The sequence below is a fragment of the Eschrichtius robustus genome, chromosome 4 (assembly GCF_028021215.1).
Source record: "Eschrichtius robustus isolate mEscRob2 chromosome 4, mEscRob2.pri, whole genome shotgun sequence".
Lineage (NCBI taxonomy): Eukaryota > Metazoa > Chordata > Mammalia > Artiodactyla > Eschrichtiidae > Eschrichtius > Eschrichtius robustus.
This window is the reverse complement of record NC_090827.1, coordinates 114,347,406-114,372,286: the sequence shown is the minus strand read 5'-3', so window position 1 is coordinate 114,372,286 and position 24,881 is coordinate 114,347,406. Positions and strand designations below refer to the sequence as shown.

General features: G+C 54.7%; 1 protein-coding gene across 1 annotated transcript in view; it reads right to left on the bottom strand.

Moving 5' to 3' along the window:
- The window catches only part of WDR1 (WD repeat domain 1), a 39,608-nt gene extending 21,620 nt beyond the window's left edge, over window positions 1-17,988 (bottom strand). The window contains exons 1-5 of the mRNA XM_068543226.1: window positions 17,797-17,988; window positions 17,204-17,325; window positions 6,958-7,048; window positions 2,122-2,269; window positions 737-917 (exon numbers count right to left, since the gene is read on the bottom strand). Of these exons, the coding sequence (XP_068399327.1) occupies window positions 737-917; window positions 2,122-2,269; window positions 6,958-7,048; window positions 17,204-17,325; window positions 17,797-17,812 (558 nt within the window). The 5' untranslated portion in view covers window positions 17,813-17,988. The remainder of the gene's footprint in view (window positions 1-736; window positions 918-2,121; window positions 2,270-6,957; window positions 7,049-17,203; window positions 17,326-17,796) is intronic.
- Between the last annotated feature and the right edge of the window lie 6,893 nt (window positions 17,989-24,881).

Genomic DNA, 24,881 nt, shown 5'->3' with positions numbered 1-24,881 from the left:
GAGACCGGCCTGAGGGTCATCCCCTGGAGGCGCCCTTCCTCGGTGCTCCAGCCTCAGACCCCAGGGCAGGAAACAAGCATCGTGGGCTGCTCTGGGCCTGCGGGCCCTATGCACAGATCAAATCCATGGTTAAAATGCTCTCACGTCCATGTCTCCACGCCCATCGTGCAGATGGGAAAGGTGAGGCTTTGAGGGTTCAGGCACTTGCCTCAGTCAGGGAGCACGTGCAGAGCTGGGACTGAGGCCCCGCAGCCATTTATACCCAAAACCTGTGTCACTCCACTGGGGCGTTTAGAGCACATATCCACAGGCAAAGCACCTAACTCTGCTCACCCTGTGTCACTTTACAGGTGTGACCCTGCCCTCATCATCTCTCCCGGGGAGGTGCAGGAGGGAACAAAACCAGACATCCCTGGAAGCCCACCTCCGCCACTCTGGTGGCTCAGTGGATCTCAAGCTGGTACAACTAGAGGGCAGGCTGCCGCTGGGCCTGGGCTCCCCTTTCTAACAAGGCACCTCCGGCAGGATGCTCGCCTGGTCTCACAGCATCAGAGTTGTGCCTACTCCCACCCAGAAATACACACATCATCCCAGGGCGACCCCCGCCCCATCCTGGCATTAATGCCATGTGCCCGTGACCTTCTGCCATCAGCATCTAACAGGTCTAGGCTCCACTGGCTTCACATACAAACCATAAAGTTCACCGAAAAACCACCCTCCGGAAAAGCCCACTCACGCCAATTGTGAACTTGAACTTGAATGGTGGCCCCTCAAAGAATGCGGCGCAGTTGTCGTCGCTGCCGGTCACCAGGCGGTATGGCCGGCTCTGCTTGATGTCCACGCTGTTGATGACCTTGTTGTGTCCCGTGATCTCGCCCACAGAAGAGCCGCTGTCCCACAGGAAGACGGCTCCGAACCTTTACCCAGGAGAGAAAAGTCAGTCCTGGGAAGGTCACCACGGGCAGTTGTGTTCCCAGCAGTCAGAGGGCAGTGGTGCTGGCAGGGCGGCCCTGCTCACAACTGTGCTTCATACACTCTCCCCAAAACAGCCAACACTGACGGCACCCAGGATTTGTCTGAAGGATAGGAGAACAAGCAGAAGCAGTCCCAAGGGCCTCCGGGAAGGGACTGCATGTCCGTGTCTTATGGCCCAGACCCAAGGAGCCTCCCACATGAAGGTGCCTTAAAAGCACCTGCCAGGAAACACCTCGAGGCTTCATCAGTTTCACAGCAGTTTTAATAAGGGGTGGGGGGCGGGGGAGTGGATGGGGGGGGTTGGGGTTGGGCTGGGGACCAGGAAACACATCGGTTACCATCCCCTGCTAGAAAGGAGATGCTGCCTTGCTGTCAGCCAGCAGTCAACAGTCAACAAAAATGTATTGTTCGGGTTACCATTTGTGACTGAATGAAAAAGGAATTAAGACCAACAGGAATGACTTAAAGAAAAGCTATGGAAGAATGAACACCTATCAGAACACACATTAAGAGGAGCCTCTAGGTAAGGGAAACAAAGATACGTGTCTGCCAAGTACAAGTGATTGAGGGCGGCAGAGGTGCCGGGGAGGGAACCCTGACTGCACTCGGAATAAGACACCTGGGTTGCGGTACTGACCCTGCTGGTCACTGGCCCCCTGAGTGCAGCAGCCCCCTGGGGCCGCTCACCCAGCGTCCTGTCGCCCCCTCCTCCCTCCTCAGTAAGGTGGCCATGGGGTGTGCCCAACTAGGGAACACATCCGGCCTCACTCTCGGCAGGTGTGGTCGTGGCGTTGCTGCTGGGAGGGACACTCTTAGGAGCTGCATGGCTTTCACCTGCTCCCTTTCCTGCTTCCTGCTGCCTGGAATGTGGGCAGGACAGCTGGGGTTCTGGGAGGTGAAGGGCCAAGGACATCAGATCAGAGAAGGTGCCTGGGCCCGGAGACAAACCCTGGGGGTTCCCCGTGGTTACGTGTGGCTTTTCGTTGTGTGTTGCTGAAGCCCACCCTGAAGGAAGCCCAGCACCCACAGGACTCAACGCACACCAGTCCAAGCTGCACCGATGTCACCGCACCCCTCCCACCGGGGGCGTGCGGGAAAGAAAGCAAAGCAAGGGACACAGGCAGGAGGGGCCGAGGCCAGACTCACTTCTCCCTTCCTTCCCCGACCACTGCGATCCTCTTACTGTCTTCCGTCCAAGCAATGTCCTTGATCTTCCCAGCGAAAGGCTGATACTCATACTTCAGGAGGTGCTCCTTCTGCGTGGTGTCCCAGATCCTCAGCTTCCCAGATACATCTGCGGACACAACGGGGCGGCGAGAGCCACGTTCACCACTGCGCCGGGGCCACGTGGGCACAAGGCATGGCCACCCAGCACTGCCCAAGGTTTTTTTTTTTTTTTTTTTTTTTTACCGCCCAGGGTTTTGGAGCTGGCCGGGCGTAGCTGGGAGAAGGCGTGTGTGTTCCTCAGATAAACAACACCCAGCCACCGTCAATCAGAGCCTGCTGCCTCCATGAGGACCAACAGGGAGTCTCCGCATTTCTCCAGGCACCACAGGGATCTCAAGCCCTGCATGGGTGTCGGGAAGCCCAGGGATGCACAGTGGCAACCCCCACTCCTCCCTGCCGCCCAGGAAGCAGCTTAGTGTATGACTGTATTGCTTTCCTTGGAGGGTTATCTAACTGGCATACGGGCCCGGGCAACTTCCTTAACACTCAGGAGCTAAAGATCTTCATTTGTAAAACACGACAGTACTAGTGACACTGCATCTCCCGTGCAGGGGCTGCAGTCACCAGTACAAACGACGGCACCGCTGTGTGTGCAGCTGGGCAGCCTGGGGCATGCTGGGTCCCGCACGGGGGCCCCACCTGGGTCTGCAGGCCCCATTCCCCTCCCAGCTCCTTCCCCGCCTCAGGCAATTGGCAGCCCCTACTCGGTAGAGCAAGGCACCATCCCACCACTCGTGGCTGAGCCATGAGTGAGACCCTCTTGTGAGACACGCAGGTGGGTGCTGGAAGGAGTCTCGCTACAGGCAGAACTTGATGCCAGGCCTGTTCTCACTGCAGCATTTGCAGCGGATCGGTGATAAAGTAACACCCCCTTCTCTCACCACCACCATCCCGTCACCAAGTTCCCAGCACCAACCCCAACACATCCCCTTCCCAACTGAGCACTGACTTCCCAAATAAGAAGGAAAAGTGGAGCATTTTAAACTAACTCTTGAGGCTAAGACCTCAGCCCCGCATAGGTCTGGGCCAATTCCCCCCAGCATGTAAGCTCGAGTTGTATCCAGGACCCCTGGCCACTTCAACACTGAACGCAAGGTCTACAGACTGTTCCAGTGGGAACAGCTTTCAACTTCTGTTCGGGTCCAGTCGAGGGTGGGCGTCGGCCGCAGACATGGCCCCTGCCCCACTCGGCTCTGTAGGCCTAAAACACCACCTACAACCACACCCACAACAGGGGGGATAACATGCCGCCAGAGGGCTGCTGTGATGATAAAATGAGTCAACACATATAAAGTCTTAGACTAGCCCCTAGGACACCGCAGACACTTGTAATGAGTTAGAGTTAGTTCTAACTGTCAGTGAATTAACTAAGGCTCTGCAGAAGCCACTGGAGACCCCTCCCCGTGGGCAAACACGAGGGGCTCACATCCGCCGTGGCACAGATGAGATGCTAGGCTCCCTGTGAACAGCACTAATGAGGGGGTCCCGGGGGCCCTGGTCTCTGGACAAGGTCCAGCCAGACTGCCTGGCACGCTGCCCAAGGCGAGCTCCAAGGCTGACCCGAGCCAGTTAAGCCTCTTGGCTGAACAAATGGGCCAACGGGGAAAGAAAAGGAAGGGGCAGAGGCCAGAGCCAGAAAAGGAGCACGTGCATGTGTACAGGAAGGAAACACACACTCACGCGTGTGCTCACATTCACGCACGCGCCGGGCTGTGTGGCCCCCACGCTCAGGTCAGCCCAGGGCGCTCCACGGAGTCATGGAGGACACAGCGTCTGCAGGCACAAGGCCGAGCCCGTTCCCCTCCCCGCCCCTGGACAGCAGGGAGCCACTCTCCCCACCCCTTGAACGCAACGGGCAACCCCGCTTGTACCTCCCTCAGCTCAGCCCCGCTCCAGGCCAGGCATCCTAATCATTCTCCCACTGTCTCCCTGCCCAGACCATCAGCCTCTTCTGATGGGCCCAACTCATGCATTTGATTCTTTTCGGAAGCAGCTGGGGCCGGAAACAGACAGTGGGGTGTGGAGACCAGGCGCTCAGGCCCCATCCGATGAGGGCGGCCCTGACCAGGTGCACCTGGGTACCAGGCCCTGTGCCAGGTGCTGGGGGCGCAGCACAGACCAGGCATCTGCTGGCAGACCACACACACACACACACACACACACACACACACACACACACACACACACACACACACACACACACACACACACACACACACACACACACACACACACACACACACACACACACACACACACACACACACACATCCACGCACTTACAGGACAATGGAGAAAAGCACCGCAGTGCAAGGGGACAGACGGTGACAGTGGGGAAGGGGGGCTCCCTCCCTCCAACAAGGCCTCCTTGCACCACTGGGAACAGGTCTCCTCCCGGACAATAAGCTGCATCCGGTAATGACCGTTCGTGGTGAACCTGCCCCCCACCCCGCCTTGGTGTGGAACGCACACCAGCATTGCTGGGGCAGCAGCCGCGGGGGCGGCCTCTGCTCACACCCGCTCTGGCTCTGCAGCCTGGTCTCTCCTCCCACGTGCCTCACCTGAGCAACCCTCACATCCTGCTCAGGGCACGGAGAACCCTATCCAGGAGAGCCTCTACTCCGCAGCCTGGGAAGATCCCCTAGAAAGGGAAATCGGGCCCAGGAATGGCTCCGCCCTGAGAACCACCACACAGGACCCAGGGGCCCCCAGGGCACAGACTGCCGTCTCATTCAGAGCTGGGGGTCCAGGCCCTGGCATGGGCTCCTCCCATGGGCCTTCCAGAAGGTTCGATCATTTTGCAGAACGTGGACCAGCCAGACTTACAGGGATATAAAGACTCGCAGATCTGAGGCTGGAAACCGGTCTGGGAGTGACTGCAGGGTTCCTGAGGTACCGGGACCCCTGCCCTCAGGGACCCCAGCCCCACCCCGGGCACACCGGGTGCCAGGTAACCCACTTAGCCAGAGGGCACAGCACCTTCTCAGCTCCAAACCCTGCACACCACACTATTTTTATTTTTAGCCCAGAGCCCTAATCTCTGCTGTAAATGTTTTGTGGCCTTTGTTCCATTCAAAGGGCCAGCTCGCTAGAAACATAAAATACACCGCCCACTCCTGCCTGCAGCCCAACCTCCCTCACTTCCCCCACCAAGTCAGGGCACTTGTATGAGAGGAGAACGTCAGATGGAGCCTTTACTTCTGTGGACTGTCCTTTGCAACGGTCTCTGCGCCAGCATTTGAAGACCGTGATTCCTGTCTGGTTAAACTACCTGCCTGGGGACCAGAGGGCAGGCCTGGGCTCGTGAGTGATTCAGCAGCCAGGCCACGTCTCAAAGAGCAGCCAGGGAAGCTGTGCCAACCACACTTCTCTCCTGAGAAGACACAGTTTTAAAAGGCACCAGGCCCCAATCATGGCGCTTTAAATGAAGGGGAGTTTTGCTGGCAGGCAGGGCTGGGGGGCGGAGAAATCACAGGGCTAGAGTAAATCGTACGATATAAATTAGAGCAAGTTTTATAGATGGAGTCAGAGTAGGTGTAAACATAAAAATCATTAAGTGACCACTTTGTGCCAGCTCCTGGCCGAACCCTTCACACACAACCCCGGGCGGCCAGCATTAGCCGTCAGCCAGCACGCCTGTCACCCTGGTGTGTCTGGGCATTCAGTGACAGACACCACAGTCCCCTGTGGTGCCCACCAGTGCTAGGGCTGCTCCAGGCATTGTACATGCATTGCTGCACTGGGTCCTCCCCAAACCGATCTGGTGGGAACTAACAGTCCCAGTTTACAGAAGAGAAAATTAAGGCCCAGGAAGGTAAGTTATTTAAGGAAGGCTGCACAGCTAGGAAGGGGCGACCCCTTCAGGGACAGGTCTGCACTGCCTGCCATGCAGGGAGTGAGGCACTGTAGACAAACGGCCCTCCCCCACTGGCCGTTAGTTCTTTCAGCAATTTGCTCATTTCTGTCACTCTCCAGGGAGGCTGACGAGGCCCACATCAGCTCATCCACCTGGCTCTTCATGGGGCCTGAGACCAGGCTGGACACAGGCAAGGCAGCCAACATCTGCTGAGTGCATGAATGAACGAATGGGAGACTCGCGGTCTAACACACTCTAACTTGTGTGCCTCCCTTTCTCATCTGTAATAGTAAAAGACCAACCTCAAAAGAATCGGGTGAATAGAGCATCCTACAATGCGATGAGCTCATGTCCTTCCTCTTGCCCAGCCTCCCACTGAGCCACACAAAAGCCCGGCTGGATGGAGCCAAGGCCCTGACCACCAATGGAACAAGTGCTTGCCTGAGGCTGGCGGTGTGCTCGGTACAGGAAACGGAACAGCAAAAGGTGACACGAGACAAAGCTACAAGTCAGAAACACACACACACAAACACACACACACACAAACAAAATGGGCTCCAATACATCACGGTACAGCTGCCCACAGAGGCCTCCAGCCAACCTCACATGAGCATCTCCCCTGACCTCTGAGTTGGAACCAGCTGGAACACGGCCAGCTAGAGTTCTGGAAAGGGGCTTTTTGCTGGCTCACACTTTCCTTGTCAGCCCCAACTGAAACTCATCACGTTCGCCCCACCTGCCATCCCCACGCTCCTTGAGGGTCTTCCCTCTTCCTCCCTGCCTCCTCCACCCCCCACCCTCCCAAGCCAGGCGCCCAGCTTGGCCCCAGGACTGGGGCGGGGGGGGGGGGGGGGCACACCACATGGACCAAGGAGCCATGCACGAGGACAGACAGGTACCTCCAGAGGCGATGTAGAATCCGCTGGGCGCGTACTTGGCCACCACCACCTGGTGGGCGTGCTCTGTGTAGATGTCAGCAATGGCCGGGTTCTGCAGGGAGGAGACCAGAATGAACACAGGGAACCAAGAAGCAGGCAAACTGCTTTCCGCTCTCTGGATTAATGGATTTGGGTGGGAAAATGACATACATACCCCGCCCTCACACACACACACAAATACCGAAGTCAAAACCTCCATAAAAAAATCCCAGAGGTATACTTACCTGCCTGGGTGATAGAATTCTAGGTAGTTTTTAACTCTTGTATAAAATTCAAGGTGATTTTCTTTCCTTTGTCTGCTTTTCCTTACTTGCCAGAGTACAAGCAAATATGTATTTGTGAAATATATACAGGAAATACAAGTTTCGTTAGAAACTTAGAAAAAATTAGAAAAAAATCTATGACTCTCATCTTCTCCCACTTTGGGGAGCTGCCGGCTGCTGCTGCATTCTCTGAGTCCAGTTCCCCCAAAGCGGGTCTCCCCTGTTTAGAACCAACTCTATCACAGGCTTCCAGGCAGCGTCTGACCTGAACCAGAGCCTTTGGCGTGGAGGTGTGGCAACAGAGGGGGGCAGGCAGCCAGGACCCTCTCCTCGTCCAAATCCCTCGTTTGGGAAACTGCCTTTTGTGGCACAAATCCAAGGCTGGCTGGACTCTGCAGCAAGAACAGGGCCAGCATCTGGGACCAGGAGCATCTTTGCTACTCAGCAGTTAGGTTTCAACATAGAATAAGTAGATCAGGCACTCCCTCCACCCCTGCACACACAACCAAGGGTTCTCAGCAAACCTGGAGCACGTGCTGAGATGCTCTCCATCTGTCTGCACAGCCGAGCCTTCTCCCAGGAGGGAAGAAAGACGGAGCCATCTAATCCCTGATACCCGTTGACAGCTTTCCGCGAGCCAAATGCCCGTGGAAAAGAGGCAGCTTCCCACAGGCTGTGGGCACATCGGGTCCCAGGGAGGCTGCTGCAGGTACACCTAACCTGACCCCCAGCTGACCCCACCTCTTACGACCACCCCGTTGTCTCCCCCCTCCTGCCCTCCTTATGCCCCTCAACAAGGTCAGAGGCCTGGACTCTTCTCAGCCTCCCGGCCACGGGATCCCCTCCATCCCACCAGAGTAAGCCCGGAGAAGCGCCCCCTAAGTTCTAGCCCCGGCAACCACACTCCTGCCTTTCCTGTAAGCCCCCTGTCTCCGTAAATGCCGTGCCCTCGCCAGCAACACCTCTCTCTGCCTGCTAACACCCACTTATCAGGCCTAAGTGAGGAGAAATCTGCGCGAAGCCTCCTGTGCTTCTCTCTCCTGTGCTTCCAAAGCAGTTCACACGTCCCCAAGGCAGTTATGACACATACCAGTCCCTGGCCTTCTTGCCCCTCTCCTCCAGCTTTTCTTTGACCTGCTTCATGTGCATTTATCTCTTTAGCCATCACAGCAGTTGGCAAATAACAGATGCTCAATAAGTGTTTTTTGGGGGGAAAAAAGTTTACATAGTCCTTTTCCCCCTAGGACTTAACACTTAGCATCATAAGATATAGTATGTATGTGGTTCATAAATTAATCCATTGCAGAATAAACATTTGTTTAATGAAATTAGAACTATATCAGGCATCCAAAGATATTCTGAATGGCAAACAGGCACATGAAAAAGCGCTCAATGTCGTCAGCCTTTTGGGAAATGCAAATCAGAACTACAATGAGAAACCATGACATACTCACTAAAGTCAATAAATTAAGACTGATGTCACCAATGTTGGCAAGGATGGGTGGGGTACAGTCTGGAATGCTTATATACTGCTGGTGGGAATGGAAAATAATACAGCCAGAAAATAGTTCAGCGTGTTATTTATAAACATACACTTATACAAAAACGCAGCAATCGCACTCCTAGGTATTTGTCCAAGAGAAAAGTGCATGTCCACAAAAAGACACACATGGTTGAAGGTTCGTGACAGCCCCCAAGTGGAAACAACCCAAACATCCACCCACAGGTGCCTGGAGAAGCAAACCGCACCGTTCATCCAGCGGAATACGACTCGGCCAACGGAGAGCAACAAACTGCTAAATCCCCTCAACCACAGGAAGGAGCCTCGAAAGCCTACGTAAGTGACAAAGCCGGATGCAAAAGAGAACACACTGCATGGTTCCTTTCTGATCAAAGTCTAGGAAAGGTAAGTCCACAGTGACAGGAAGCAGGTCAGGGCTGCCAGGGCCTGGGGGGAGGGTAGAGAGGCCGACAGAGTGCGAGGGGCAAGAGGGCACTTTTGGGAGTAACTGGAATGTTCTGTATCATGATCATGGCGGTGGTGATGGGACAGTATCAATTTGTCAAAACTCAAGTTGTGCACTTAAAACGGATGGATTTTATTGTACCTAAATTACACCTCAATAAAATGATGACCCCCCAGGATCCATTAAAATGCCTGTCTAACCCAACCTGTCCCTGCCCAGATTAGTTCTTTGTACCCGAACATTCTAACGGAGACAACGTCCCTCACAGAGAAGCCGGCAAAAGCGGTCTGTGGCCAGGCCGCCACAAAGGCTCTTGTTCAGTCATCCATTTCGAGGCTGACCAAGGACTCTCACACCCACACGTGGGCACTACGGATGGGAAAGCCATCCCTCCGAGGGCAATGCCCACGCTGGATGTACAGCCTGGCACTGCCCTTAGAGGCTGAGTGGGTGGCTGGTGGAAGATGTGTGAGCAGCCGCTCTGGGAGGAAGTTCTGCCCCTAAAAATCCTCCCCCTAATTGGTCAGGGTGAGTGAAACCCCAGGGTCCTCCCTAGCAGGCTTGGCCTCCTAGCAGGCTCTGGGCTGGATGAGACAGCACCTCGTCCGTATTCCCAATACAACTGGGCCAAGTTCTCCAGGCTGAACGTAAAGAACATAACACATCCGATCAGCAGCAACCCCTCCCTGCTGCTCCGCACACAGGGAGGCCGGCTACTTGAGCCAAAGATGATGCCTCCCTGTGCCCAACGTGTCCACTGCAGGCCAGGCTCATCGCAGACCAGCAGGGTCAGGACCCAGACCCTCAGAGCGGGCAGCAGTGCTTCCCCTCCCCCCTCCGCGGTCTCCAGGGAGAACAGGATTTGGGGTGTGCAGTTTATCTGGGGAAGCACTCGGGAACGGGGAATGAGACAGGAAGGGGAGGAAGCCAACTCCAGGAGCCGCAGGGAGACCTTCAGAGCGGGGCTGGGTTTTCTGCCCTGCCAGAGGGTGCGAGGCTGGGGTGCCCCTCCCCTGGGACTTCCCTCCTGCCCTGCCCCCATCAGGGGACAAGGGACTTCAGGCAGAAACCAGGAGGAAGCCCTGGCATTTGAGGCCCGTGGGTGCCTAGCAGATGTGGGCGGAGGCAGGCAGAGCCCGTGAAAACCTCCTGTCATCTCACCGAGACCCCAGGCTCACCCCAGCCCTGCCCCTCACCCTCTACCCTGGGACTGTCCCTGCCCTGCCCCCCACCTGTGACCCCACCCCGCATGCCTGCCCCAGCCCTGTCCCATCTTCTGCAGCAGCTCTCAACCCCACCTGTCTTTCCACCCCAGCCAGACGCCATCCAGTTCTTCCTGCCCCTCCTGGGACCGGGACAATATCCTGACAATGTCGTTCCAACTGACCCCTCTGCCTTCCATTGATCCGCCAGGCTCTATGTCGCAACTCTGATCGCATCACTGCAGAGGGCTGGTTCAGGGCCCAGCGGTGCAGGTGCCTTGGAGGAGGAGGCCGTTCCCACCTCCCACCTGTGCGCGGAGCCCCCGCCCAGCAGCAAGCTAAGCAATCTCCCTAGACACCTTTCCACAACACAGGGGGGGGAAATCACTAAAAGAGCCCCTCAAGGCTCTCTCACATTCCTTTGTCCTGAGGCTCAGGTGCTGAGGTCAGAGGTCACCACCGCACTTTACAGGTAAGGTTAAGGGGTGGCTCCGGCCACAGGGCATGGCGGCTTGCCACGGCACACCTGGCCCCCTGTGAACCCAATGGACATGTCAGGGATCGGGAAGGCCGCCCGACCACTGAAGCTGCGGGACACAGCACTGCAGAGGCCTCCGCGCTCTTCTAGAGCAGCTGACGGTCGCTGGCGGCCTCCAGAGAAGGACCCAGGCCTCCTCCAAACCAGGCAAAGTGAGCACGACCTTCAGGAGGATTAAGTTTCCAGAGCACTGGCTTTCTAAACACACCCAGTTCCTAAAAGCAGGCGCTGGTAGTGGGACCCGTGCAGCAAACACAGCTTGCAGGGCCCTCTGCTCACTGGCGACGAGGGCTCAACTCGAGTGACTACAGAGCAACCCGGCTGCCAGGCAGCTCCACAGACCTCTGCGCTTCCAGACCTGCAGGTCCGAACCCAGAGGCTCAGCCTGATCACAGCGCCTCAGAGGGTGGTGAGAACACACCAAGTACTGTACATTCACTCCTCCACACCTGCACCTCCTCTGGGCTGGGCCAGGGTCCAACAGTGAACCCGTGACTTCATACACACGGTGATCGGCCTGCCCTGCTCAACCTTCAAGGCTCCCTCTCACCCAGAGGAACGCAGCCATACGTTTAGACCTACGGTCCAAAGTCCATTTCCCATTCTGCCCTCGTCCCTCCTCTATCAGATCGCTAGCTGTGACACTCTTCCCTTTATCTGCCTCAGTCTGGAATATCTTCCCTACTTCCCGGTCCCAGATAACCTTCTCCTAATTATCTTTTAACCTCAGGCAAAGGTTACCTCCTCCAAGAAGCCTTCTCTGATGCTCCAAGCTGGAAATATTTCTCCCAGCCCAGAAAGCCCACACTACCTTCCCTAACCTCCCTCCCCACTGCCCTTATTACTTTCTACCTTGGACTACATGTCATTCTTATACCCACAAAGCTTCCCACAGAGGGCAGGGCCCAGGTCTGATTCACCACTTCTTCCAACCTTCATGCACTTGTATTCCCTGTCTAGACTCCCCCCATCTCTGCTGTCTCAATGCCCTTCCTGGAGAACTCTTACTCACCCGCCAAAACCCAACTCAAAAGTGCCCTTTCTCCAGAAGCCTTCGCTGCGGCTCTGTGGCACAGCTGGTCCTTCCCTCTTGTTCCCAAAGCACTCAGGACACACTTCTTTAGAAGTGTGAATGTTACACTTAGAACGTTACCTACTGGGGTTCTTCAATCACCCCTGCTGACACTTCGGGCTGCAGGACAGCCCTGTGCATTGTGGGATGTTTGGCAACACCCCGGCCTCTACCCACTAGATACCAGTAGCACAAAAATGTCTTCAGACATTGCCAAGCATCCCTCAGCAGGGTGGGAGCGGGGGCGGAACCGCTTCACTGAGAACCACTGATCTAACCTTGGGCACTGTGGCTGCGGGCAGGGCTCGGCAAGATGGAATGTGTGTGGGCAACACCAAGACCGAGGATCGGGGATCGGATGAAGCAGCTGATGATGCCTTCATCTTTGAGCAGCTTCCTAATCGCTCTCCCTCCCTCACATCTTAGATACAGAACCAGTTCTCTACTGACTTGACCGCACTGCTTATCTGCTGAAACTTTTCATGGTCCTGGTGGCCTCCGGTCAGGGCCGGGCTGTCTCAGAGCCGCCCGGCCCCCAGCACCAGAGCCCCGCACCCTCTCCTGCCTGCCTGTCGCTCCCCCCCACCCCAGTGCTCCAGCCACAAAACTCCACAACCTGTGCGTGGCCCTCTCGCCACCCCCTCTCCACTGACTGGTCCCTTCCTGGGCCCCCAGGCACGTCTCCTCCTCTCAGCATCAGTCCCGTCTGAGTGTCGGTTTCCCTGGGAGACTGCAAGCTCCGTGAGGACAGGCTTTTGCTGGGCTGTCTCCAGAACTAGACATGGGCTTCACTACAAAGCAGGTGCTTATAAGTGCTTGTAACAGGATTAACTCGGGCTCAAGTAAAGGAGGTGGAGGGGGAAGGGTGGATGGGAGAGAAATGGAAGTGCCCACCCGGAGCCAGCTGACACTTGGGGGGCCGCACCACGACTGGCAATGGGCAGGGGAGGGGGTAACACTGATGTCACATCCAAAGCACCTGAGGGTCACTGGCCTGGGAGCCAGTGAGGCACGTCCCCACCACTCGGGCTCCACTCAGCTCCGGGGCCTTCTCGGAGCCCCAGCTTCCTCAGCGCTCTCCTCGCCCTGGACCCCACACGTGTGCTGCCTGCTGGCTTTCTGTCCAGGCGGTAAGCAAACACGCCACTTCCTCCTGTCACCCGGGGGCCCGTTTCACTCCCACCCAAGGCAGCGAGCTCCGCGCAGGCAGGGCTTTGGTGTCTGCGCTCCCCGCGGGGCCGGCGGCCATCCCGGGCATGCGGCAGGGACTCGGAGGCACATGCAATGGGACAGAAGGGACGAGGTCAGTCCTTCTCCAGCCATCTGTCCCTTCACGTACAGACCCCTCCCCCATCTGAAGGGGACGCACAAGTGGCCCTTCTGCGCACGATTGGCAGCAGATCATTCTGCGTGAAACTCAGCACTCAAGTTCAACATCCCCCAACCTGGTTTATACTCTGATCAAGGAGATGAGTCCACTGATCCTGTGCCTGGAAGCAAAGCAACGTCAAACTGCTACAAACACTGCACTCCCTGGAGTTTAATTTTATATAAATCATTTTTTCCAAATATATATATATATACACACACACACATATGTGTATGTATACGCATATATATGTGTGTGTGTGTGTGTGTATATATATATATATATATATATATATATATAAAACATATATATTAGTTCTGGAATTTAGGGACTGGATATTTTAAAATGCAAGCCCCAAACTTGCCCTTGTAGCAAATCTGCTGGCTGCTTCTGACAGTGGAGGGGCCTCTGCCGAGAGGCTCACTTGCCAAAGCTGTTTACAGGCTCCTTCATATCCACTGGGAGGAACCTTCCCAGACTACATAGCGGGCAGTGGGCACGGGTGATGCGGGCCTAGAGTTAAGAGTGTATCAGGTTCCCTCCTTCTGGAATACTCCTTTCTGAATGGCCACATCACTGCATGCTTTTAACTGTGGAGAATTTCCTCTCCAAGGTGTGGCAATCGGATGTGTTGAAAGAAAATAGATAAGAAACACTCTTTTCTACCAGCTTAAGAAGTGCCGTTATGCTGGGTTCACAAAACAACTTTTAAGGAAACAAAGTGAATGACAGCTGTGGCTCCGAGTGGAAGGTCAGCAAGGGTCTGATACCTACTTGGTGTTAATAAAGGTGGATGCCACACAATTTAGGTCCAGCAGCCTGAACCAGGCTAAGCCTTTCTTACTTCCATGCAGTAAAACCTTTAGTGGCTGCCTATTATCTCCACGACACAGCCTGGCTTTCAAGGCCTTTCAATCAACAAATGACTTACAGAGCACCTACTACATGCCAGGTACTGTGCTAGGCCAGGACATAGCAGGTTAGAGTGGCTGCTCGCTGGCTCCCCATGCACCATTAGCACCAAAGGGCAGAGAAGGCCAGGATGGGAGTGCTATTTAGGAGGGGCCCCTGCCACATGGCAACATCTAAACAGAAACATAACGCAAGACAGGGAGTGAGCCATGCAGCTATTTGAGGAAAGAATATCCAGACAAAGGGCACAGCGATGCCCGTGTCCTGAGACCCATATGGAGTGTACTCCAGGGACAGCACAGAAGCCGGGGTGCCTGGAGCCAGTGGGAGAAGGTGAGCAGTGAGGTAAGATCAAAGGTGCAAGGCTGGACAGCAAGGCCCTATCAGCCTCGGTGGGTCGGGGAGAGCAAAGGAGCAACTTGATCTCATATTTTAACGTAACTGGCCCAGCTGTGGTGCTGAGAGCAGACTAGAGGAGCGTCAGGGTGGAAGACCAGGTTGGCCTTTTGTTTTTGCAATCCAGGCGAGAGAGCATGGTAGCTTGGATGAGTAGTTCTGTCAGATTCTGAAGTCTTTGAAGGTAGAGTCAATAGGATTCACTGAAGAACTTAATATGGCATTGACGGGGGAACCAAGGAGAAGTCCAAGGTTGGGGCCTGACCAGCTGGGGAGTGGTGTCGCTGTTCTGGGGACAGACACATGGGAAACCCAAATATGGTTTGGGCACATTAAGTATGAGCTGCCAATCAGACATCTGTTGGACATTCCATGATCTGGTCCCCTCCTCCCTTTCATGTCTCTTCTCTACTCTGAGCCTGTATTCCAACCAGATCACCTTCCTTCCTATTTCCTGAATGTTCATTAGATTCCTGTCTTTTTCCCAGGGGTACTCTGCCCTAATTAAAAATGTACCCACCTTTACTCAAGTACCAACGGTCCACCCCCATTGAACAAAAGCCTAAATGCCTGATGTATGTCCAGAACAGAAAGGAACACATCAGCATCCCAATGCTGTCCTGGCCCTGTAGAAACTTACAAATAGATGGGAAAGGAAAGCAGATGCGCCCTCAAAAGAGAATGGTAAACTCTGGAGTACTGATAAGAATAAAAAGCTCAGCAGAACAAGCAGAATGGGTTCCACAAGTCAGGGAATGCCTCCTGCAAAGAGGGTGCTTGTCTTTGGCTGTAAACAGCTTCTCCATTGGAAGCAGCTCCCGTTACTGGCTACCTTCACCTCGCTGAGCCTGACCCCAGTTCTGAGCAATGGGTCTACTGCAGGGGGGCGGGGGGCGGGGTTTAAAGGAGATACTGAAGGTTAAGAACCTTTCATGGTACCAGACACACAGTAGGTCTTCATGTGAGGTCTCCCATCTGGAAGTGAGTGTAGCCTGCCATGATGTGTGTGTGCCTTGTTAGGGACAAACCCAAGCATTCATTCCACTGTACTGTATCCCTGAGAATGCTTTCGCCCATTTTATTTGACAAACTACAACTGAGTATCTATCTACTAAGGGCCATCTCAACTTTTATTTTCTCAATATCTCAGGACCTCTCTGGAGACCTCCAGATCTTTATGATCTAAGTCCTTGGTGATGTTTTCCCCAGTTCTGAGCAAGGCGGGATCCACTTTCTAGGAATCTGTATCTAGAAAAGGAGCTGTTAGCACCTTCAAGGCACATTCACACCCACCCACCCCCCTCCAGTGAGGTGTCCAGCCATCCTGGGCAGGGGAGAAACTGCCAAATGGAGCTCTGTCTTCCAGCAGACTGCTTGGCTTGACGAGAGAGACGGGGGCGGAGCCAGAAGCACCTCATTCCACACAGGGCCCTCTCCTCTCACAGACAAGAAAACCAAGGCCCACAGAGCCCCTTCATTCCCTCAGCCAGCCCTGAGGTTCCTGAGAACACTGGCATCTCAAAAGCGACAGTGCCAACCCCCCAAGGGTAATCATGCACAACACATGTGAATTTAAGTTGACATCCCTTGGGGGCATCACCAATCAAAATCACCCACCTACAAACTGTGCACAAGGCCCCACCCCAAGCTCAGGAGAAACCCCCCATCCACCCCCAAATGGTCATGTTGGTACCTCTGGCTTCCATACCCCACCCCACCACTCAGCTGAGGCAGGCAGAAGAAAGATTTCAGCGTGCCGTCCTAGCAGCCGGGAGACTGACCGGCAGACTGGGTCATTTCAATAATTACAGAGAAGTAATGGAAAATTCCCAGGATTTCCCAAGGAGTGGGCTCTAGAAGCATTCTCAGCCTGGGTACAGGATGTCTATGCAGATGCTTCATGGGAAAACACTGGTTCCTGATTTTGCACTGGGGCTCAGATTCGTAGGTGGAAGATCAGGCTGAAATGCAGAGGCCTGGCTGTGAGTCCGGGCTCTGCCACACTGGGGGACCCTGGATGTGAAATGATTAAACATGAGTGCCATTTACCCAGTGCTGGGTGTCTGCCAGGCATGCTGGGCTGGAGGGATGCAGGGTCTCACTCAGGGGACCCAGGCAGCCGGGGGACGTGGAGGGGAGCCTCATCTCATCGTCTCCATTTTACAGACGAGAAAACTGGGACTCAGAGAGGCCAAGTCACCAATCACCCCAAGGTCAAGGTCCGATCTCTCAAACCCAGAGCCCTTCTTCTCTTGAACTGAACTAATCTGAGCCTCAGCTTCCCCACGAAGAAAGAGAATTGGGCCTGTATAAATTTGAAGCTGTCTTCCTGGGCTTCCGAGTTGTCTTCCCAAGCCTGAGGGGGCGTGGCGTCCTCTCCCCAGGCCGCTGGGCGGCTGGTGAGGTGGTGGAAGGGGAAGAATTAACCCAAGAGCTGAGCTCAGGGAAGGAACTAGCGCCTGGTGGGGGGAAGGGGGTAGGTACTCACGTCGATGTTCCTTAGGATGACGCACTTTCCATTGGTGTAAAGAAAATTGTTGCCCCTGGGGTCGCCGCCGATGATTTTGGAGACACCCCGCTCCACCTGGGGGAGGCTGGCGAACACCTTCTCTGCAGAGACACAAACGCAGCAGGGCACATGAGGGGCAGACCCTGCCTCGGCCCCCCGCCGGGCTGAGGACAGAGAGCAGGGGAGGGGAGGGGAGGGGAGGGGGAAAAGGAGAGGGGCCCTGGGCCGGTCTCAGCCGGTCACCTGTTGCCTCCACCCGGAGGGGCGGTCGCCACTTTGAAGGAGCGCAGGGGACTGCGCGACTTCCTGGTTCGCGCTCCCCACCAGGCCATTCAGGGATGCGGGGGCTCCGCGGGGCTCCGACCGCATCGCCAACTTTGGGGGACCCCCCGGCCGGGGATCGCCGCCCGGCGCCCCCCGAGGGCGGCGGGGCGCTCACCGGCTTGCGCCCGCACCCCTCCCCCGTGCCCCGGGGACCCCTCCAGGCCGCCCGCTCCTCGCGCTCCGCCGATGGCCGAGGGGGCCAGGCAGGGCCGGAGCCCATCCCGGGGGCACCGGGCCGCGGCACTTACTGATCTCGTATGGCATCCTTGCCCACTTGTTACCGCGCAGCGCTTGCCGAGAGCCTCCGGGGCCGCGCGCGCCGAGAATCAGACGGGGCCGAGGCCGAGCCGGGGACAGGGGCCGAAAGGCGGCGCCGGGCGTGCGGTGCGCGGAGGGGGCGGTCCGAGGCCGGGTCTCCGAGGCCGGCTCGCGCCCTGCCCTGCGCGCTGCCGCTGAGGACGCGCCGAACCCGGAAGCGCGGCCCCGCGCGCGGCTCGCCCCCAGCTTTGACCATATATAGTCAAGCGCTCAGCTCGGAGGCTGCGGCCCCGGCGAGCCTGCGCGGACCTGGCCGCGCCCCTCCCCCCGCGCGGGCCCCGCCCAGGGCACCCCGCCTCCGGAAGTGACGTCACTCGCGGCCCTGTGAAAAGGCGGGGCCAGCCGCGCTGGGGGTCAGAATGCTGTTGGGAACTGGTGGGCGAGGCTTGCGAAGGTTAGGGTCGCTTGGGGAAGGGGTGGGCGGAAGGTTGGGGTACTCGAGGTTGCTTCCTGCTGAGGTTTTGCGGGCGCTGAAAGCAGCGGAGCGCTCCGGGGTAGTCTTTTTCCTGCCTGTGTTTGCGTAGCGGGCGTTCCCGAGCCGCCAGCCTTCCGGCCGGGTGGACGCCTGCTGTTTGCAGAAGCTGTGAGGCGCCAGCTTGGGTTTTGCAAACTTAGGAGAGTGCTTTTTCTTGCTTTTTAAAGCGAGACTAACTGGGAGTCGCCCTTCCTCGAAAAAAGAAGCTGGCAGGAGGAACTTTAGGGATGTACCTTGCAGGGCCGAGCTCTCTCAAAACTTCCTTTTAGTAAAGCTAGGAGCCATAGAGCAAAGGGGATGTAGGTTCGAAGAAAACTAGGGCTTATTTTCTAATGAAGACAGCAGAAGGGAAAGGGAGCTTCCTTGTAAGATCGAGGCGGCGGCTCGTTGCGAGGGGAGAAGCAAGGGTTCTGAGGTGTTGTTGATACTTTGAACCTCACCTTTCAGCGGGGGCTGGGGGCTACTGTCTTTCCATCGGAATTGGGGGGGGGGAGGAGGGAGAATGTGAGAATATGTTAAAGGACCTGAAGCCCAAACTAGAAAACCTCGGGGTGATCCTTGACTTTCTCTAATCCACTGGAAAATCCTGTTCGCTCTGTTTTTAAACTGCATCCAGGTTCATTTTTTGCGTCCTCCACTTAATAGGCCTGCAGAGCCCTGAAATCGTACCTGGGTTAACGCAGGTGTTTCCTATCTGGCCTCTTGGCTTTTGCTCCCCGACCTTCACCTTAGTCTGCTCTCCCGACTGCAGCCTGTTGGTTTCAAAATTGAAGATCAAATCTGTTCCTCAGCTTAAAACTTGTAGGCGCTTGGAATCTCAAAGTTAAAGCCAAAGGGATTAACATGGCCTACTGGGCCCTGTGTGTTGGGTTCCATGAGACTCCATCTTACTCTCCTTTGCCTTCAGCTCTGCTCCCCCTTGCTTGCTTTCTGCAGCACGCCAGCTTCCTTGGTATCCCAGGAATGCCCCAGGCTTGCTCTTGCACCTGTGGGGTCCCCCTCACCTCTGTTCACTACCTGGAATTACTCTGAAAAGTACTTAAATGCTCTGCTCGCGTCACTTTTTTCAGTGAAAGTCCCCTACCCTGACCACCTTATTTTGAACTGCAACCTTCCAGCCCTTGCAAGTGCATTCCTGATAACTCCGTTCCCTATTCTTGTTGGGAGTGTGTCCCTGGCACAGGGTAGATGGGAAGGTAGTTTTGTGAATTGAAGGACCCTAGAAATGTTGTGTCTTTGTACATAAGGGTGAGATTTCTAAAGCAGAAATGAAAAACAAGTGTACAGGTGGGAGCTGTAATTAATTATTCTGAGAAACCAGGTTTAATTATTACCCTTATTGGGACTGGGTTAAGAGCAGGTGTGATAACTTAAGTTCATCCCTAGGGCATCTATGTAATGCAAGGACTGACTTGAAAGTAAAACAGGCCTTAGCCTCAAGCCCTTCTGCGTGTGGGTAAAGCCTCATTGGACTAGGTGAAAATGAGACTATAAAGCAAACTTACTTAGAATTAAGTTCCAAACCCCTGGCAGGATGCTAGGCTCTATGGCTCTTTTAGCTTACAAGTAAATTAGGTTGGTCTGGGGGCTTGAGAAAAGTTTGGGTGTGGTGGGGATGCTGGCCTTTATAAAACATAAGTCGCAGACAGTGTGACTTGGCAGGGAGTTGCGGCAGTTGGAAGGAAGAGGGATGCGGGGTGCTCTTCTCTGGGGTGATCCTGGTCTGGTGGTTTCAGCTGTAAGGGCTCAGTGATACTTGAGCTGTGGCTAGCTGTGTTTCCAGCTCTCCTCGGTTTCTCCTACTCCTCACCCACGCCTTTAAAACAACCACCTAACAATGTGCGCTTGGCCTCCAGTGGGGACCCTGAAGCGACTGTACTCCGGTGACTCACTGCTGTGTCAGTCCAGACACTTTTGAGACCCTCACTTCTGAAACTGCCTTCTGGCACCTCGGGCATGTCCCAGAGAAGCCGCCTAGGACCAAACCAAAGCGAATGAGACCAGACTCCTTTGGGAGGTCCCTTCCTGCAGTGACCAGTGACCCCATCTCTCTAGCTGCGCTGGTCAGAAACCTCACCCACCCATTCTCACCCTCACATTCAATCCTTCACCAAATCTGATCTAGCCTGGCTCTCAAGCTGCTCTTTCACCGAGTCTTTCAGTTCTGCCACTGGCACAGCGCCTGCCTTGGGGCTACTGCACCTGTTTCCGGGCCTTCCCTGACACCCCAGTTTAAGGCCAGAGTCCATTCAACTGAATTCGTAAACTGTATGTAAGCAGCATTTAACATTTGTTGCTGTGCCTGCTGGATTAATCCAGTTTGCTTACCCCCGCCCCAGCTGTAAACACCATGAGAACAGGGACCATGTTTTTCCAATACTTAGTGAAGGGCCTACCAGACAAGCTAAAGGAAGCTGCTGATTCTCATCCTGCAGAGAATGAGCTACACGAGCATCACCTGACCTTGCACTGAATTCCAAAGCACGTCAACTAGTGTCTCTTAAAAACATGCACTTTGGGGCAACTCCTTAAGTCTTTCTCCAGGAAAACTCCTAGGCTGGCTTCGGGGAAACAGGTTGCAGTTACCTGAACTGGGTAACTCGGAGGAAACCCTTAGTCTGGCTCTAGATGTGTGTATGAAGAGGCTTTTACCTTTGCCCCCTTTGGTTCTGCCAACTGCTTTGTAGTGAAAACGAGGGCTCAGGATGTGCGGCCCTCCGGGAATCTGCCTCAGCCCGTGCTGCCTCCTCCATAAATTGGGAGTCTATACAGGGAGTCTGTACAGAGCTTTGGGGAGAAACAAAGGAGCACCTGGGCAGGTGTGCTGAACTTCTGCTTCCTCAGTTTCAACGCTCGTGTTCTCACGTCAGGCTCTGAGGAAAGGGATCTCCTTCGCGTTCGAGTGCGCTGGGCCCCTGCAAGAGGGCTCCGTGCCAAGTGCTGGAATGAGGAACAGGGAGCCAGGGTGAGCATTGCTCCCTCCAGGAGCTCAGGGCTGGACTGGCCCGCCTCTTGGAGGGGGACATCGGGATGTGCTGTGCACTAGGGTAACCTCCCCATTACTAGCCCTGCTCCTCTAGGAATCTTACTTTTTCCTGGGTCCTTCTCTGTAACGTGTAAACAAGCTCAGGTAAGCCACACTCAAGAAGCATCTCTAGAAAGTGTCCCTGGAAGCGATCACCTCTGTCTCTCCTACCTTAAGCCAGTCTTACTGCCATCACCTTCAATCTGCTTCACGAGCAGACCCTCGCTTCCAAATTCCCCGATAATTGAGCCCAGGTTGGATCAAGGGTCCCTCTGTTGCTGAACCAGTTTCATTTGCCTGATGAGTACAGCAAGCCAAATGCTGAGACGCTGAGGTCTGTAGCTGAGAAAAGGCTTATTCAGGAGGCCCCAAAGTGAGAGAAGACGGAACGAACCTCAAATATGGCTGCCTGAAGGTGAGGGCTTGGCATACTTATGGGTGAAGAGTATAGGGTGGATGGAGACGCAGGGGAAGGTGATTGGAGGCAGGAAAAGAGGTAATCGCTGCTCTGCACATTGTATCTGAGTTGCATGGTTCACGGGGCTCGTGTTCAGAAAATGGCAACGTTAACACGACCTGAGGGTGGTTTTGGCCCTGTGACGGCAAAAGGTCATCCATCAGACACTCACGCAGGCCCAGTTGAATGGTCAATGGTCTTGACTGGTTTGAGCTGGGCCAGAACTAGCTCCAAGTTCCTGAAAAACACTTAGGCAACTCTTCACTATTACTGACCCATGTGTCAGGTGTTATCTATATGCGGCAGTTAAAGGAATCTCTTGATAAGTCTAGGCTCAGGTGAAGCTTGGAGGGGATGCAATTTGCAAGAACAATTACAGCAAGCTTGATGAGTAAAGGCAAGTTACAACTTATTCAAGCAAGTTACAGTTTAATGGCTCTAGTCTTCAGTTTCACAACCACAGTCCAATTAGCTATGAACTGGGGTGGTGAAGTTGCACGGGGCAAACTTAGCTACATGGTACCCACCTTGTGTCCTGGAAACCTGGGGCGGGGCATGGGGCTGCCCTCCTAGAAGGGAGAACTATTGAGGGCCATGACAGCAAAAGCTCTGCTTTTGTCCTCCACACCTTTGTCAGAGGATTAATAACGCAAAACCCTGACCCGCCTATAGAAGCTTATGAGTGTTAACCTCTGTAAGTTCTTCCAAGGCAAGAACAAGAAGTGAATTCTTACCTCCAACCCTGTGTGTGAGCTTGTTACTGGGTCCCTCCTTGGGCTGCTCAGTTGAAAACAAGAAACAGTATTTCACAGGCTGGCAGGGCTCTGGGCTTTGCAAACAGGTGAGTATCTAACACCTCTAGCTAGTTCTGTAAGAGTTTGCAATTCCTTGTGAGCTATGGAACCTTGCATACAAAAGACTTTCCCCTTTGAGGTTATGTCCAGTGGATGTACTTCTAAGAACTTAGTAGCACTGCATAGCTTCAGCCTAGATTTAATAAACATAGCTCAGGGGATATACCCTCTTTACTCAAGTTACTGACCTATCCTCATTTCTTTAAGCCATCACCTCATAGACAACAACCTCCATTATCTGATCCTTCTAAGATCTGGGAGAGGAGCCCACACACCTGATTTCAGAGACTCGGGCCTAAGTACTTCACCCACTCCTCCCCGCAGGGCAGCAGTCACTCCATTCCCCTGCTCCCCTTTGCTTTTTGCACAAAGAACTCCCATGAGTCATACAACTAACACAGCCCCACTTGCCTTTCCGCTGCTGCCTGAGACTCAGCATGGTGGGTGAAGTGCCCTGAGGACAGGTGATGGAGTCCTGTCCTCACCCCAGCCTCCCTGGTTCCCTTTCTGGAACAACAGACTTCTGCCCTTACACTCACTTTCTGTGAGTCAGGTACTGGTTTTTTTGCATGCTCTTGGGTCAGGTTATGACTTGGCCCAAGTTCAAAAGCAAGGGGCACAACCAGGATTCAAACTTGGGTCTGCCTTCTCCAGAGCCCAAGCTGTTGTCCTAAGCACATGAGAAAGGGCTGAACTGGACAGACCAACACTTGTCAGCCTTAGTTGTGTTCTTGAATAGGCAACTTACTCGATCGTGTTCCAGGAAATGGTAGACTCCAATAGCTCTTTCAGGCAAGTTCAAGGATGACGTCAATTACCCTTCATTTGAAAAGGTTTGCCCTTTTTGGGCAAATATTCAGAATCAAAGTGCTTTTGCCTCTCAGTCCTGATGCCAGAAGATGACCCAACAGTCTCTGGCTGGCTGTGTGGTCGGTTGTGACGCTGGGCTCTGGGCACTGTTCTGTCCGGGTGGCACCCAGGAAGCAGGCACTTGGCTGCAGGATCTCTTGGCGTCCTGTGTTACTGTGGAGTGTCTGTTCTGAGAGTCACGCTGGTGCCCTTGGTGATGACATGGAGCCTTGGGTCAAGGGGGCTTCGCTTTCTGCAGAAAGCTTCCCAGGTGTGTCCTTGCACTCTAGTCTGGTCAGCACTTGGGTCATTCTCCCTGGCCACTGCAGGTGTGGAAAAATTCTGAGTCTCCATAACTGAGTGCAGGGTGTCTTCAAGTCCCAGTTCTACAGAAGTGGCTCCAACCCCTGCCCCAAATAACTGAGGATCTTGGACTGCCAAAGCATTCTAGAAATTCTTCCTGGCTTCTGCCAACACCTACTCCAGGCCAGTGCCTCTGACTCCTTGGGGCATCACTGCTGGCCATCTCCAAACCCACTTCACATATATTGGTCGTTTCTCTAGTCTGCCTCTCTAAGATGTGAGGAGGCCGAACTCCTCAGCCTGGCTGGCGTGGCCATGAAGTACTTCCGCTTCCAAGGGCAGAGGGAGGGTGGTGTCTGCGGCCCAAGACAGCTCTGCCTCGATGCCCCCAGCTTGAGTCTGGGCTTGGAGAAGGCCCACGCTCCTTGTCCCTGGTTGGGTGGGCTCCAGTCTCTACTGATGGCATTGTTGGGACTGGATAGTAAAGGCCTCTGTATGCAGACAACATGAACTTTAAAGTTTAAGTTGGTAGATCCAAAGGGAGATTGCAGAGGCTGAGGCTGGTGTCAGAGTCTCAGCTCATTTATCTCCAAAGTTAGTGCATTAGGCAGCACCACTAATGTACATCTGGGAGTGGTTGGCATCTGGTTTTAATTTCAAAAGGCTTGCAGTCTCCTCTGGCATGTCCGTACCATTGAAGCCCTATGAATCTTTGGGCTGTAGTTGTCGTTGGCGGTTGGCACATCTGTGTCCCCTTGAAATTCCCAAGACTGGAGGATACTGCAGTGTTGGCCACAGTTGGAGGCTTTAGACACGTGGGGGAGGATGACCGTGGGTCCTTGGGAGGCTTGCTCCTGCAGGGTCGAGACTATGTAGGTCAGGCAGCATGACTTCTGCAAGTCAGCCATGCACCCGCTGTCTGCCTGGTGTGCTGTGGGTGTTGAAGTGATTCTCAATTACTGCACCCCTAGAAACCAACGGGAAGAGGTCGTTTAATTCCAGGAGTGGTAGAATCAAGAGAAATGTTCCCAGGAACACCACTGTGAACATCT